Below are 16,265 nucleotides of genomic sequence, written 5' to 3' on the forward strand. Positions count from 1 at the left end.
CACCACTAGTCTTTCACTAGTCTATCACTGGATATCACTAGTCACTAACTAGACACCACTAGTCTTCACTAGTCTATCACTGGTTATCACTAGTCACTAACTAGACACCACTAGTCTTTTACTAGTCTATTACTGGTTATCACTGGTCTCTAACAAGACACCACTAGTCTTTTGCTAGTCTATCACTGGTTATCACTAGTCACTAACTAGACACCACTAGTCTTTGACTAGTCTATCACTGGTTATCACTAGTCACTAACTAGACACGACTAGTCTTTTTCTAGACTATTACTGGTTATCACTGGTCTCTAACAAGACACCACTAGTCTTTTGCTAGTCTATCACTGGTTATCACTAGTCACTAACTAGACACCACTAGTCTTTGACTAGTCTATTACTGGTTATCACTGGTCTCTAACTAGACACCACTAGTCTTTTACTAGTCTATTACTGGTTATCACTGGTCTCTAACAAGACACCACTAGTCTTTTGCTAGTCTATCACTGGTTATCACTAGTCACTAACTAGACACCACTAGTCTTTGACTAGTCTATCACTGGTTATCCCTAGTCATTAACTAGACACCACTAGTCTTTTACTAGTCTATCACTGTTTATCACTAGTCTTTTACTCTTACTAGTCCACCCCTGGTTATGACTTATATATCACTGGTTATGAATTGTCTCTTATTAGTCACTTAGTCACTCACAGGGCATTGCTAGTCAATCGCTGGTCTCTAATTGGACATCACTGGTCTTTTACTGGACACCAATAGTCTCCTAGTATTACTAGTCTCTCATTTGACACCACTAGTCTCTTACAGGACATAACTAGTCTCTTATGTTACTAGTCTCTCATAGGACATCCCTAGTCTTTAACTGGATATCACCAGTCTTGTAATGTTACTAGTCTCTTGTATGACATCTCTAGTCTCTTACAGGATATAACTAGTCTCTTACTGTTACTAGTCTCTCATAGGACAACAATAGTCTATTACTGGACATTACTAGTCTCGTGCTAGTCTCTCACTGGTCATAACTAGTCTCTTACTGTTACTAGTCTCTCAGGTGACATCACTAGTCTCTTACAGGACATCACTAGTCACTTACTGTTACTAGTCTTTCATAGGATATCCCTAGTCTCTAACTGGATATCACTAGTCTTGTACTGTTACTAGTCTTGTACATCACTAGTCTCTTACTGGTGATTACTAGTCTCAAACTAGTCTCTCAGTGGTCATCACTAGTCTCTTACTGTTATTAGTCTGTTATAGGAGTATCTTATAATCTCTAACTAGTCATCACTCTTCTCTCACTGGACATCCCTTTGTGTGTTATTAGTCTCTCGCTGGACATCACTGGTCTCTTGCTAGTTTCTTACAGGATATTACAAGTCACTTACCTTTACTAGTCTCTCATAGGACATCATTAGTCTCTTACTAGCCTCTCGATGGTCTTCACTAGTCTCTCACTGATCATCGCTAGTCTCTTTTCTAATCTCCAATAGTTTTACTCATTTAGCTCAGAGTTTATTCTACTGTTCTGTAGTTCTGCTCTGTTTATGGAACTCCTCCCGGTTGTGAATGATTCCTCAGCGGTGAGAGTTTGAGCTCTGCTGGATGAAACGCATCAGGAATTCCCTCAGATTTACATGGATATCTAGAGAGCAGATATTTGGAGGTGTTCCAATCCAATCTAGCAGGGAAGCATAACTATTTCACGAGGCGGTGATTTCGCATGCATGTGAATGATACAGAAGCGTACCGCCTTGTAAGCTGTCCAACAATATCTGCACTTTTTTGATAAGTGGAATCCAGTCGAGGGGCCAAAGGGAAAATGTGCCTGTGGCATTTTATTTTTCTGCTGAATTTGACATTACTTTTACATTTGAAATCTGGTGTTATGATGTGCGGTTCAGAGGATTCACTGCACATTAAAAGTGCAGTGTGTAAAAGGGACTTACAACTGTACAACTGTCCAAGAAACCAAACACAAATTGTATTTTAACTATAAATATGCCTCATATCAGTTTGTCTGAATAAAAAATACACTCACCGGCCATTTTTTTTTTTGGTACACCTGTCCAAACTGCTTGTTAAAGCAATTGTGTAATCAGTCAATCACATGGTAGCACCTCGAACCTTGAGGCGGATGGGCTACAGCAGCAGAAGAGCACACCGAGTGCCGCTCCTGTCAGCTAAGAACAGGAAACTGAGGCTACAATTCACACAGACTCACCAAAACTGGACAATAGAAGATTGGAGAAACGTTGCTGCTCTGATGAGTCTCCATTTCTGCTGACACATTCAGATGCTCGGCTTACAATTTGGCCTCAACAACATGAAAGCATGGATCCATTCTGCCAATGGTTCAGGCTGGTGGTGGTGGTGTAATGGTGTGGGGGAGATTTTCTTTGGGTCCATTAGTACCAATTGAGCATCAACGCCACAGCCTACCTGAGTATTGCTGCTGACCATGTCCATCCCTTTGTGAGCACAGTGTCTCCATCTTCTGATGGCTACTTCCAGCAGGATAACGCAGCATGTCATAAAGCTCAATCATCTCAGACTGGTGAACATGACGATGAGTTCACTGTACTTAAATGGCCTCCACAGTCACCAGAGCTCAATCCAATAGAGCAGCTTTGGGATTTAGTGGAATGGGAGATTGGCATCATGGATGTGCAGCCAACAGATCTGCAGCAACTAATTGTTTCAGAAAACAATGTACAATCTGAATTGTTAGCCCTTCTGTATACCCCCTCCCCCCCTCCCAATTTCTGTTTAACGGAGAGAAGATTTTCTTAACACATGTCTAATCATAATAGTTTTAATAAATCATTTATAATAACTGATTTTTTTTTATCTTTGCCATGATGATAGCAACTTATTTTTGGAAATTTTGGATATCTTTTGAATACATTTTTGTATGTCAAGGTAAAATATACCAGTATTCAACTTAAAGTAACATTTAAAGGCTTAACTAGGTTAGGTTACCTAGGCAAGTCATTGTATAACAGTGGTTTGTTCCGTTTACAATTAGGAAAAAAATATTAGTTAATGGGACTAATAATGCTGACCTTAAATGGTTTGCAGGAAGGCTAATAATTTTGACTTCAAGTGTAGTTTAATTTTGAGTCTTAGGATTATTAGAATCATGCAAAATGGGAACTTATTTTATAATAATTATAAACAGCCAAAACTGATAATAGGAAGGTAAAACACCAGTAGTTAACAGTGAGAATTGGCCTTTTGTATTTTTTTTTTTTTTTAAGATATTTGGACTAGAAAAATAGGCAAAAAAAAAAACAATATAAAAATAATTCATGCAACAAATAAATAAATAATTTTTTAAAGAGTGTATATATATATATATATATATATATATATATATATATATATATATATATATATATATATATGAGCAATATCACACGAGTAGCAGTGCGATATGGCTGTATATCGGCACTGGTGGGAGGCGTGTGTGGCACGAGGCCGATACAGCCATATCACACTGCTACGAGTGTGATATTGCGTTTATACAACAGTTTGACGGCATAATTGTGTATATAAAAACAAAATCAAACATGGAGAGTCTCAAAAACCCTTTTGTATGAGGAACTACTTTCTTCAGGATTCAAATCATAAGCTGACAGTTAAACAGTTGAGCAAGCATCTTTTAAACTGTAGATCTGTAGTGTCTGCTTTTTGCTGGCTGCATGTGGGCGGAGTAATACACAGAGGGTAAAGAGGCTGTAGGAGTTCTGATATTGCAGAATATCGCACGGCTATTAGCCAATTAGATTTAAGAACCAGACAGAACTGTTGTATATCTATATATATAAAACGTGTTATGCCTTTTGGCCACTTATTTCCATGACAACAGCATTTAAACGTTTTACATTTAATTTCAAAGGGCAAGGTTTTAAAAACAATATCATTATCATTGACATATTAAACTCTAAAACAGTGAAGTAAACTGAAAACAGTGAGGTAATGGGACTGCTAATCATGTGTGATGTATAAGGACTTGGCAACCCACACAGCGATGAACTACAGGAGTGTATCTGTCAACCCAGGCTCGTTATGGATACGTACCCCTATATACATTTCTGAAGAGTGCCAATGCATCCCAGGAGGTACGTTTTTTGCAGTTTTCGTTTTTGTGAATCCACCTTTTTCAGATCTCAATTTCTCTATCGTGCCCGGTGATCTCTCGTAAATCCACCAGAGGTCGACTGACTGACACCCCCACCTACCACCTTCCCTAAACCCAACTGACTGTGTTTCCCAAAGCAATCCAGAATAAGAAAAGCCATCGCCTGATTTTTGACACATTCTTACCACATTCTCACTCTCCTATTTACTTGCTTATTTTATGTTTGGCCTTTTGTTTTACCTGCTTTCTGAAACTGTTCAGACTCGAACCCCAGTGGTCAACTCCACTCTGTGTCTCAAGTCTACGGCGAGCCACTAACAGCAGAAAAGGCCATCCAAATGGAGGTCAGCTGGTAGCGTGGAAAGCAACAGAAGCTGTCGGCGGTATCATACCACCCCGTATTGTTCATTTTAAGGATGAAATGCAGCCATAACATAGCTCTGGCTACATCATTTGCACTCTCCAGAAATGAATACAGGGATAAGTATCCACAATGAGCCCGTGTTGGTATTGTAGTGTTTCTGCAGAAAACACAGCGCCAACTATTGGCCAGAGATGAACAATGTCTGGCTACCCTGCTGAAAAATCCAGCTTAAACCAGCCTAGGCTGGTTGGCTGGTTTTAGCTGGTCAACCAGGCTGGTTTTAGAGGGGTTTTGGCCACTTCCAGGCTGGTTTCCAGCCATTTCCAGCCTGGTCTTAGCTGGTTAGGCTGAGAGATGACCAGCTAAAACCAGCTTGACCACCCTTGCCAGGCTGGGAGCCCAGCCAAAACCAGCTTTGTCCAGCTTAAACCAGGCTGGTCAAGCTGGTTTTAGCTGGTTTTAGCTGGTCATTTTCCAGCCTGACCAGCTAAAACCAGGCTGGAAATGGCTGGAAATGGCTGGAAACCAGCCTGTAAGTGGCCAAAACCCCTCTAAAACCAGCCTGGTCGACCAGCTAAAACCAGCCAACCAGCCTAGGCTGGTTTAAGCTGGATGTTTTAGCAGGGTATTTATGGATGATTATATTTTCATCTGCAGACAAAATGCCTGTTTTGGTACATTGACATGAAGAAAAACTCCATTATGAAGTCAAATTAAAGCAGATTGTGTTGTGAAATCCTGGTAATTTCATGTTCTTGACAAAGGCAGAAAATATCTGATGTCTATTTAGTCATTCATGTGTGTAAGATTCAACTTTCATCCTAATCAAATGTTTCCCGAATGCCTTTTTTCCCATTGTTGTCATGTAAACAAACCCCATATTAGTCACATTAAAGCAGATTGTGTTGTGAAATCTTCGCTGGTGGTTTCAGGTTTTCTGTGCATCTGTGTGGTACAAACAAGCATTGGTCTTCTTATTAAATATAGCATTTTAATGAGAAATAGATTATTATTTGAAACATTCATTTTTGAAGAAAGCCGATATAGTTATTTCAACAGAACAGCAGAAATTACATAAAGTACTTGAAAGCATTTGTCTCAACCCAGCGAACACTCTATTGTATGGTGAGAGTGTGTTGTACATGGTTTTTCTGTAAGGCTGTGTGTGTGAGCGTGAGTGTGTAAGCGTGTGCTCGTGTAGATCTCAAAACGGGACAAGATCTGAATCAGCTGGTGATGTTTTTTTTTTTTTTTTTTTTCTTACAGAGGGAGATCTGCCATATTTACAGAAGTTGTGCTCGGGCTGGGGATCTGTGTGTGTGTGTGTGTGTGTGTGTGTGTGTGTGTGTGTGTGTGTGTGTGCTGTGTGTGTGTTAATGGGCTGCGCTTCATTTGCAGTAAATCTAAGAAAAGCGTCTGATTCCATGGCTATATCAAGACAAAATAGGTATTTACACTTATAGTACACATTTAAACTCTATTCCATTAGGTTAAGTCTTTCCTCTCCAGAGGTTATTTTCAATTCATGCAGAGTACAGCAGGAAAAAGCTTTTGGCCCTGTTCCCATGACGTGTTTTTAGGTTTAGATGGTATTATTCTCCTTTTAAAAAAATAATAATTAAATTAAAACACAACAACGTGAAGGTAAAGCATTAAAGGGATAGCTAACAGGCACTTAATAAGATTGGATAATAATAATAGTAATAATAATAATAATAATAATAATAATAATAATAATAATAATAATAATAATAATATTAATAATAATAATAATAATAATAATAATAATAATCATGATGATTAAAAAATATAAGAAAAATAAAATAAAATAATAATAATAACAACATATTAATATTATTAATGGTGATGATGATTGAAATTATTATTATTATTATTATTATTATTATTATTATTCATAATATTAATATTATTACAAAATAATAATAATAATAATAATAATAATAATAATAATAATAATAATAATAATGGTTATATCAATAATAAAAGTAATAAAATATAATATTACAAATTTAAATTCAATAATAATTATTATATTATAAATAACAATAAGTATAATAACAATATTAATGATGATGATTAAAAAACAAAAATATTATTTATAAAAGAATAATATTAATATTATACCAATGTTATTAATAATAATAATAATAATAATAATAATAATAATAATAATAATAATAATAATAACAATTTTTATTATTATTATTATTATTATTATTATTTTATTATGATTATTATTATTATTATTATTATTATTATTATTTATATTATAACAAATTTTATGTTAATGGGTTATATAAATAATAAAATATTAAAATAGATTATTAAAAATAAAATATAATAATAAATATAATAATAATAATAATAATCATAATAAATTTGTAATAATAAAAAACAAATCATATTAATAATGATGATGATGATGATGATGATTATAAAAATATAATAATAATAATAATAATAATAATAATAATAATAATAATGTCATTCTCCCTATTCTATAAATAACTGCAGTGAAGGCTCTTTTGCTCAAATCATACAACTAAAAAATTATTAAATAAATCAAAAATACCCCCCACCACCCGCCCCGATCCCAGCTAAGATTTTAAAGTAGAGAGAGATTAATCAATCGACATGTCAAAAAAGTTAAACCTGAATTGCATCAAGGAATATAAAAACCCCAAACGAAATATTACAAAAGTAAAAGTGTACATTTGGTATACAAGCAGATTTTGAGATTAAAACCATCGTAGATATTTGAAGCTTTAATATACTGTTCTTGTGGATTCACTCTCGTTAATGAAAATGCAATGGCTTTACAATGTCATGCCGTAATCCTGCAGTACATATATGTCGTTTTTTTCCTCTTCTTTTTTTATTTTAGACCACTGTGCTATATTTCATTAGAAAACAACTGGAAAATAAAGTAAAATACAAAAGCAATTTATAGATCATTTCTCACAATATGTGCCCAGCTTCTTCTTCTTCTTTTTATTATTATTTTTTTAATCCCACCTCTCTGAGAAATGTATGGCTTTATGCTGACCCTTAAAGAAATGAGCTATGATCAAATTTTGTTTACGGTGCTGCGAAAAAGCTTGACACATCAGCAATCACAACGTGTACATTATGCGAAGCAGTACGAAATAGCATGAATTGATTATGTGCAACCATAGATACTGCACTCGGGCACCCAAAGCCACTCCATTTCTGCTGAAAAACAAGAGCGCCAATCTGAAAAATACAACAGGGTTCAGTTCACCAGCGAGCGCCAGTAAAGAAAACTAAAAACATGGCTGCAACTCTCGTATGAAAGGACAAGACACAATACAGTCAATGGATCGTTACACTGTAGAAACCTCACCTAAATATGTGTGGTGACAACATGGGGGCGGTGTGGGGGGGGGGGTCTGAAATTAAATTAGGATATTTTGGTTCTGCCCGTTTGTAGTTACACTCTAAAAACATGTTAATAATGGCAGTTTAAAAATGTTCCGTTTGTTCCCTCAAAAGTAAAATCAAGGCCTCTGTGTCACTGGATGTTGAATTTAATAGTTTGCGAACGATTTTTTTTCATTTTTGTCTTCGGATATTTTATCTCTTAAGAAATGACAGACATGCTTCGACAAATATGATACAGTCTTTTTTTTTTTTTGAGTGTTTTCCTTATTTTTCGTTTTCCTTTAGGTGAACTATAATGATCTCTCTGCACTGAGGAAAAACGATTCAGTGGATTTCCTACGTTTTCAGTTTTAATGTAAGTGGTTGAGAACAATTCATTCATTCATTTATTTTCTATTGGCTTAGTCCAAGCCCCTATAGCGCATGTTTTTGGACTTTGGGGGAAACCGGAGCAACCGGAGGAAACCCACGCCAACATGGGGAGAACATGCAAACTCCACACAGAAATGCCAACTGACCCAGCTGGGGCTCGAACTAGAGACCTTCTTGCTGTGAGACCACAGTGCTAACCAATGAGCCACCTTGCCGTCCATGCAAACAATTAATTTGGGCTAAATTTAAACAAACAAAATAGGTTAGGCATTAATTACTTACTTACAGGGCTGCTTTATATCGACGTTAATATTTAGTCGCACCATGTTGGTGTTTTGAAACACAGAATTTTTACAAGGTGGGTCATTAGCCCATCGCTCAATCCCCAATCTGGAAGACCAGGACAAACATTAAGGCCGTACTCACACTAGGTACAGTTGCCTCGAACCGGGCCAAAGCACACTTGTCCCCCCTCCCGTCTCCCCCGACGGCCCGCTCTCACACCATATCGGGCCTCGGCACGCTTACGTCATCTCTGCTGCGCTGTTCAGAAGCGCTCTCTATGGCAAGCCTTTTTAGCATTTAAATCTTTGTTCTGACTCCATAAATATATTTCGAGATATCTCTAATTATATTTTGACTAGTCATAATTATAATTCGACTAGTCAGAATAACAATTAGAGATATCTGCAATTGCAATTGTACTTGTACGAAATCAGATTGGAGAGATCTGCAAATATATTATGACTAGTCATATTCCTCCATTGACTTCCATTGAAAAATATTTGCAGATATCTCTAAATGAGTTTTGACTAGTCACAATTGTAATTAGAGATATCTCTAACTGAGTTTTTACTAGTCATAATACATTTGGAGATGTCTTTAATTCGTAATATTTAGAGATATTTACAAATGTATTTGAAGATATCTCTAATTAATTTACTAATAGTCGAATTACAGTTGTAGATATCTTGAATTGGATTTTTGACGAGTCAAAACTCATTTAGAGATATCTGCAAATATTTTTCAATGGAAGTCAATGGAGGAATATGACTAGTCATAATATATTTGCAGATATCTCCAATCTGATTTCGTACAAGTACAATTGTAATTGCAGATATCTCTAATTGTCATTCTGACAAGTCGAATTATAATAATGACTTGTCAAAATATATAATTATATCTCTAAATATATTTATGGATAGTCTGAACAAGGTTTAAATGTTAAAACGGCTTGCCATACGCTCTCACTCAGCAGCACAGTGGAGATTTCTCTAGTTATATCGTTTCAGTCGTTTGTTATGCAGTGACATGCAGTCAAATATTTCGCCAAACAGTCCTTAAGGATGCGGTGACACGCAGTCAGATATTTCACTGAACAGATCCGCCACTTTTGGCGCTCATAAACAATCAAAGCTCTCGTGCTGCAGGAATGAGGAGGCCTGCTGGAGGCGCGCAGCTGGCGTGCTGTGAGGAGTTTGCGTCTTTAATAAACTACGGCAGTTTGCGTTCACTGAACAGTAAGAATGATTAATAAATCCATATCAAACAGTCCCTTAAAAGTCACGTCTCGCTTTCAGTTTCGGGCTTTGGCGCGTTTCGCACTCACACACAAGCGTACCGCGCCAAAGCCCAAGTGTACCGCGCTCAGGCACACCTCTTCCAACCGGGCCAGGGCTGGCCAAGTGAACCGTGCTTGAGCCCGATTCAGCGTACTCACACTTCTCAAACGATCCGGGAAACGGGCCTGGGCACGGTACGGATGGCATAGTGTGAGTAGGCCCTAATACATTACGAACAATTTAGCTTACCCAATTCACCTATAGAGCATGTCTTTGGACTTGTAGGGGATAACGTAGCACCCAGAGGAAACCCACGCCAACATGGGGAGAACAAGCAAACTCCACATAGAAACACCAACTGACCCAGCCGGGACATGAACCAGCGACCTTCTTGAAGTGAGACCATAGTGCTAACTATTGAGCCACTGTGTCACCCGGCAAGCAAATTAATATGGGCTGAATTTAAACAAACGTATTAGGTTGAACCTTACTTGCTTATTAGGAGGGTTGTTTTATAGCGAAGTTGATATTTAGTCGCACCATGCTGGTGTTCCGCAACATATACATTTTACAAGGTGGATTGTTAGCCCAATGCTCAACCCCCAACCTGGAGGACCAGGACATATACTTATACACTATGGACAATTTAGCTTACCCAATTTCCCCTATAGTGCATGTGTTTGGACTTGTGGGGGACAACGGAGCACCCGGAGGAAACCCACGCCAACATGGGGAGAACATGCAAACTCCACACAGAAACACCAACTGGCTCAGTCGGGACTTGAACCAACGACCTTCCTGCTGTGAGGCCACAGTGCTAACCACTGAGGCACTGTGTGGCCCTGCAAACAATTAAAATGGGTTGAATTTAAACAAACAAATCAGGTTGAACATCACCAAATTTAATTCGTATAAATCCAGCCCCATTAAACAGTTCGCAACCACTTACCTTAAAACAAAAAAGTTAGTTAATCCAATGAATCTGTTTTTCTTCAGTGTGTATGTTTGTTTGTTTGTTTGTTTGTTTGTTTGTTTGTTTGTTTTTAGGTTTAACAATCGAACACTTACAAAGTTGTTAATAATACATCAAAAGAGCAAAAACCGAAGAAAGAACGAAAATATCATCCGTTTTTTTAAACGCCGTATTTTCCCAAACGCCGTCGTCCTTCCAGTCGGTTTTCAGCAAAGTTTGGTAGTCAGATGATCCGATTGTTTTAAGATTTCTGTGTTGTACATGTCCAACGCATGATTGACCCGAATCATCTCGCTGTTGTTGAGCTTGAGCCGATGTTTCAGCATACACGAAAACAAGTCCAGTTGCGGTTTTCCCGGAGCCACCGGGGGCGCCAGACGGTTAATTCTCTCCCGAATATCTAGCAGAAGCAACATGATGGACGAAGACGAGTAAAACTGGGTTCCCTGCGTGTACGATTGATTAACCTGCTGTACGGCGCTCCTCAGAAGATCCGCGTTGAAGCGTACGCTATAACCGAACACTTGGATATCAGAAATCTTGATGTAGATCTGCCTTTTGTTGGGATCCGATAAGTCCACTGGGCCGCTATCATTACGCAGGACAGTCGGCACCTTCGCACGGCTCCTTAGATAAATATGCACGGTCTCGAAAAAGGTCTTCCATCGGTTCCCCAATAGCAGCGTCCAATTAAAACACTGCGAATTCTGCAAGCGAACTTTTTCCCAGCGTGGATATCCATGCTCGCCGAAAGGCATGCTCCATCCTTCGGAGTGGCTGCCGCTGAATGGGTTTACATACACGAAAAACATGGGATCCACGCTGCTGTTGCGCATCTGGCAGATCTTCATTGACAGTCCCACGATCATGTGCAGGTAATCCATACGGTTTTTGTTGCTCTTGAGCGTCAGCGACATCCGCTTGCGCCATCGCGGATCGAAGAAGGTCTCCAGGCGCACTTCGTTGCTGATGAAGGTGGTGTGTATGTGCAGACGCGAGTCCATCTTCTGCAGCAGGTATTTGAGCTCCAGGTCCTGGAAGTCCAGGTCTGTTTCGAAGCTGATGAACTGCTCGCTGCGCTCCGAGTCTACATTCTGCGGCTCGCAGCGGCCTCGGTACAGCTTGTAGCCCTTGTTGCAGGATCCGCACTGGGAGATGTTGGCCAGGCTGCACATGGCGCAGCTGTTGTTGCCTCCGATCACACACGGGATGGGCCGCTGGCAGAGTGTGGCGCCAGTGTGACACACACATGTGCGCTGGCTCTCTAGGAAAGTTCCCCAGAAGCCGTTCTCATTGCAGTAGAGGAAGGACTGCACGCGGTTCAGCCACTGCAGCACCGATCTGAAAGCACACAGAAAACAGTGATGAACTCCAAATACAACCTCAAATCTGAAAACAAAAGGTTGGGAGAGTATGGAAAACACAAATAAAAAAGAAAGTAGTGATTTCTAAATTGCCTTTGACTTTTATTTCATTGCAGACAATACAACAAACATTATTTAATGTGTTCCTCAGGATTTTATTGCTGTTTTTTTTCCAAAATAAACAATTTTGGTTCTTGTGACACATTTCAAAAAAGCTGTATCAGTAAAGCATTTACCACTTTGTAATGTTGCCTTTTCTTTTCACAGCACTTGAAAGACATTTAGGGACTGAAGACACCAAGTGAGGAAGTATTTCAGGTGTATTCCCATTCATTCCGGAAAACCAGTTTTAAAGGGTCATGAAACACCGAAACACGTTTTGAGCGGTTGACAGTAAATTATGTGTCCCATTCATTCATTCATTCATTCTCTAGTCAGCTTAGTCCCTTTATTAATCTGGGGTCGCCACAGCGGAATGAACCGCCAACTTATCCAGCAAGTTTTTACGCAGCGGATGCACTTCCAGCCGCAACCAATCTCTAGGAAACATCCACACACACATTCACACACACACTCATACACTACAGACCATTTAGCCTACCCAATTCACCTGTACCGCATGTGTTTACACTGTGGGGGAAACCGGAGCACCCAGAGGAAACCCGCGCGAACGCAGGGAGAACATGCAAACTCCACACAGAAACGCCAACTGAGCCAAGGTTCGAACCAGCGACCTTCTTGCTGTGAGGCGACAGCACTACCTACTGCGCCACTGCCCCGCCGAATGAAGTATTTCACATGTAATTTTGTTCCATTCATCCTGCAAAACAAGTCTTAAGCAGGTCGCACACCAGAAGCGCCGCTCGGCGCCGCGACACGGCGCGTACATGACAGTTTAAAGTATCACACACCAGATGAACTGCGTCCTGAGCTGTCGCCCGTCGCCACCGACAGCCGCCGACTTGCGGCGCCGGTGTGTGTATCCTGATAGAAACCTATGTTTAGAATTCTAAAATACATGGCGCTGCGTGGCGCGCTGCCGAGCGGCGCTTCTGGTGTGCGACCTGCTTTAAGGTGGGCAACAGGAGTCTTTAACACATTTGTGCTTCAAAATGCACCACACATTCTCTCCTGGAGACAGGTTGGGACTGCAGGCAGGCCAGTCAAGTACCTGTATCCTCAACTACCTGCAGTGTGTGCAGAATATGGTTTTGCATTGTCTTGGTGAAAGATGCATGGGTGTCTGTGGAAAAGTAGGTAGCATATTGTGCTCCAAAGTCTCCATGTATTTTTCGGCAGTAATGGTGCATCACAGAAGTGGGCAATGACACAATTCCCATACCATGACAGACCTTGGCTTTTGGACTTGTTGCTGGTAAAAGTATAGATCAGGCATGTCCAAGCTTGGTCCTGGAGGGCCGGTGTCCTGCAAAGTTTAGTTCCAACCCCAATCGGACACACCTGGGCTAGCTAATCAAGCGCTTTCTAGGCTTTCTAGAAACATCTTTGCAGGTGTGTTGAGGCAAGTTGGAGTGAAACACCAGCCCTTCAGGACCGAGTTTGGACACCCCTGGTATAGATGGTAATTTTTTTCTTTGGCCCATAGCACATGGCCTCCATTTCTCCCCAACAATACCTGAAATACTGATTCATCTGACCACAGTACACATTTCCACTGTGTGATGATCCATCCCAGATGGCTCCAAGCCCAGGGAGGTCAACTATACACTTCTGGACACTGTTAACATAGGGCTTCCATTTGGCACAGGATAGTTTTCACTGGCATTTGTGGATGTAAGTACTTATTGTGGGTCTTGACTTAGGATTTCCACATTAGTCCTGAACCCATGTGGTAATATGGCTTATAGATGAATGAGAATTCTTGATGCAACACCGTCTAGGGATCGGAGATCATGGTTGTTCAGCTTAGGCTTGCGCTCCTGTCCTTTACGCACTGAAATTACTCCAGATTCCTTGAATCTTTTAATAATGTTCTGCACTGTTAGATGTGAAATATCTAAATGTCTTCCTCTCTAATTCTGACTTCATGTGTGGGGACATTTGGTCCCCACAATGTAAGCAATACAAGGTACACACGCACACACACAACATCTAAGAATCTGCAGCTTTAACTTTTTGAATACTGTATTTAAAACAAATACACTCAATATAGACTCTTTCTCGTAGTGAGAAAGGAGTGTTGTCTACTGAGTAAACACTGAGTGAATACTGCACACTGATGAGGGATATATTCATGACATGATTCTCTGTAAGGTATGTGATGCTCTGAAAGAAAAACACCTTGACCGCTTGACCAAAATGAGTTTTCTAAGAGGAATAATGGGCTCATCTCTTAGGAGTTGGACTTGTAAACATACTGGACAATACTCTGGATATACCCAGGTATGATTTTTCAGCACTCTTTCCAGCATAACAGTTAATAATGCAGCGATATATCCAGCGCCTCGGCCTCCTGACGCTTGTTACAGTCTAATCACTAAAACAGATAATGCATTCTGTCAAAAATGTCCCCTCGTCTTTTCTGTCCCGCAGGCGGTGCGGCTTGTCATCGGGAAAATCCTCTGGTGCTTCAGAGAAAACCTGCGTTTTGATTTCTGCGAGACAGAAGTGCTAAAGGTTAGGATGACATGTTAATGAACCCGGAGTCGCATGTGTGGATTTTCCTGCTTGATTTCCCAGACTGTCTTTTCCCGCTGCTCTGAGAATGACATTACGCAGACAAAAGGCCAGAGACGCTGCGCTCAGATTTGACTGTTCACAAAAAGATTTTCTTTTTCTGCAAAGCAAAGTGTGGAGGATGAGCAACGCTTTCTTTACTGCTCTGAATGAGCACTCTGAATAAAATAAACATGATAAAATAAATAACAGACACGGCTATTAAAATAGTAGGAGTAGTTAGGCTTGAAAATAGAAACAAACAAACACTTAATTGTAGTAGTAGTAGTAGTAGTAGTATCATCATCATTATTATTATTATTATTATCATTATTATTATTATTATTATTATTATTATTACTATTATCATTATTATTATTATTATTATTACTATTATTATTATTATTAATATTATTTAGATATTTTGCACTTAAAAGTCAACAAAAAAAATTTAAAAGGGGTGAAAATTTTTGCTTTATTTAATTTTTTAACAACTGTTAATATTAAAGAATAATCATAATATAATAGCTATTAATAATTTTATAATAATAATATTATTATAATATTATTAATATTATTATAAAATAATAACTACTAATAATAATATTAAAGAAAAAAAAACACTGTATATATTTAAAACAACTTCGGATAGACTTTAAAATACAATTTAATAAAAAATAAATAAATAAATACATAAATAAATAAACAATAATTAAAACAACAACAACAACAACAACAACAACAATAATAATAATAATAATAATAATAATATTAATAATAATAATATAGAATATTACAAAAAAGTATAATAATAATAATAATAATAATAATAATAATGATAATAATAAAATAGAGTATTACAAAATGTATAATACTACTACTACTACTACTACTACTACTACTACTAATAATAATAATAATAATAAAATAGAATATTTCAAAAATGTATAACAATAATAATAATAATAATAATAATAACAATAATAATAATGAAAAAATAATAAAATAGAATGTTACAAAATAATAATAATAATAATAATAATAATAATAATAATAATAATAATAATAATAATAATAATAATAAATTAAAAGCAGACCTTAAATAATAATAAAATAATAAATAATAAAATAAGCAATTCAGTAAAAATAGCAAAAAAAATAAATAAAACTATAAAATAATTAATCACAAAGACAAACAAAATTAAAAATAGAAGTATAAATTGACAACATTAAAAGCTGAACGCCATTTGCCATTGTGTTGAATTATGAATACAGCCAGCATCAGCTAACAGCACATATTAAAGGGATTATCATGTAAATCCTGACCATCACAGAGTTCCTTTGAAGCAAAATTGGGAAAATTCCCAAGTCGGA

At 38.0% G+C, this 16,265-nt stretch overlaps 1 protein-coding gene across 3 annotated transcripts in view; it reads right to left on the reverse strand.

Annotated features, from left to right (window-relative positions):
* Positions 1-7,294: 7,294 nt before the first annotated feature.
* The window catches only part of brinp1 (BMP/retinoic acid inducible neural specific 1), a 221,099-nt gene continuing 212,128 nt past the window's right edge, over positions 7,295-16,265 (reverse strand). The window contains exons 8-9 of one of the 3 annotated variants that reach the window (XR_015489894.1): positions 10,641-12,192; positions 7,295-8,457 (exon numbers count right to left, since the gene is read on the reverse strand). Coding sequence is in view for 2 of the 3 variants with exons in the window: in XM_087251056.1 (XP_087107182.1) it covers positions 11,058-12,192 (1,135 nt within the window). In the remaining variant the exon portion in view is untranslated. 3 annotated transcript variants of the gene reach the window in all.

The sequence above is a fragment of the Danio rerio genome, chromosome 5 (genome assembly GCF_052040795.2).
Source record: "Danio rerio strain M-AB ecotype USA chromosome 5, GRCz13ab, whole genome shotgun sequence".
NCBI classification, from domain to species: Eukaryota; Metazoa; Chordata; class Actinopteri; order Cypriniformes; family Danionidae; genus Danio; species Danio rerio.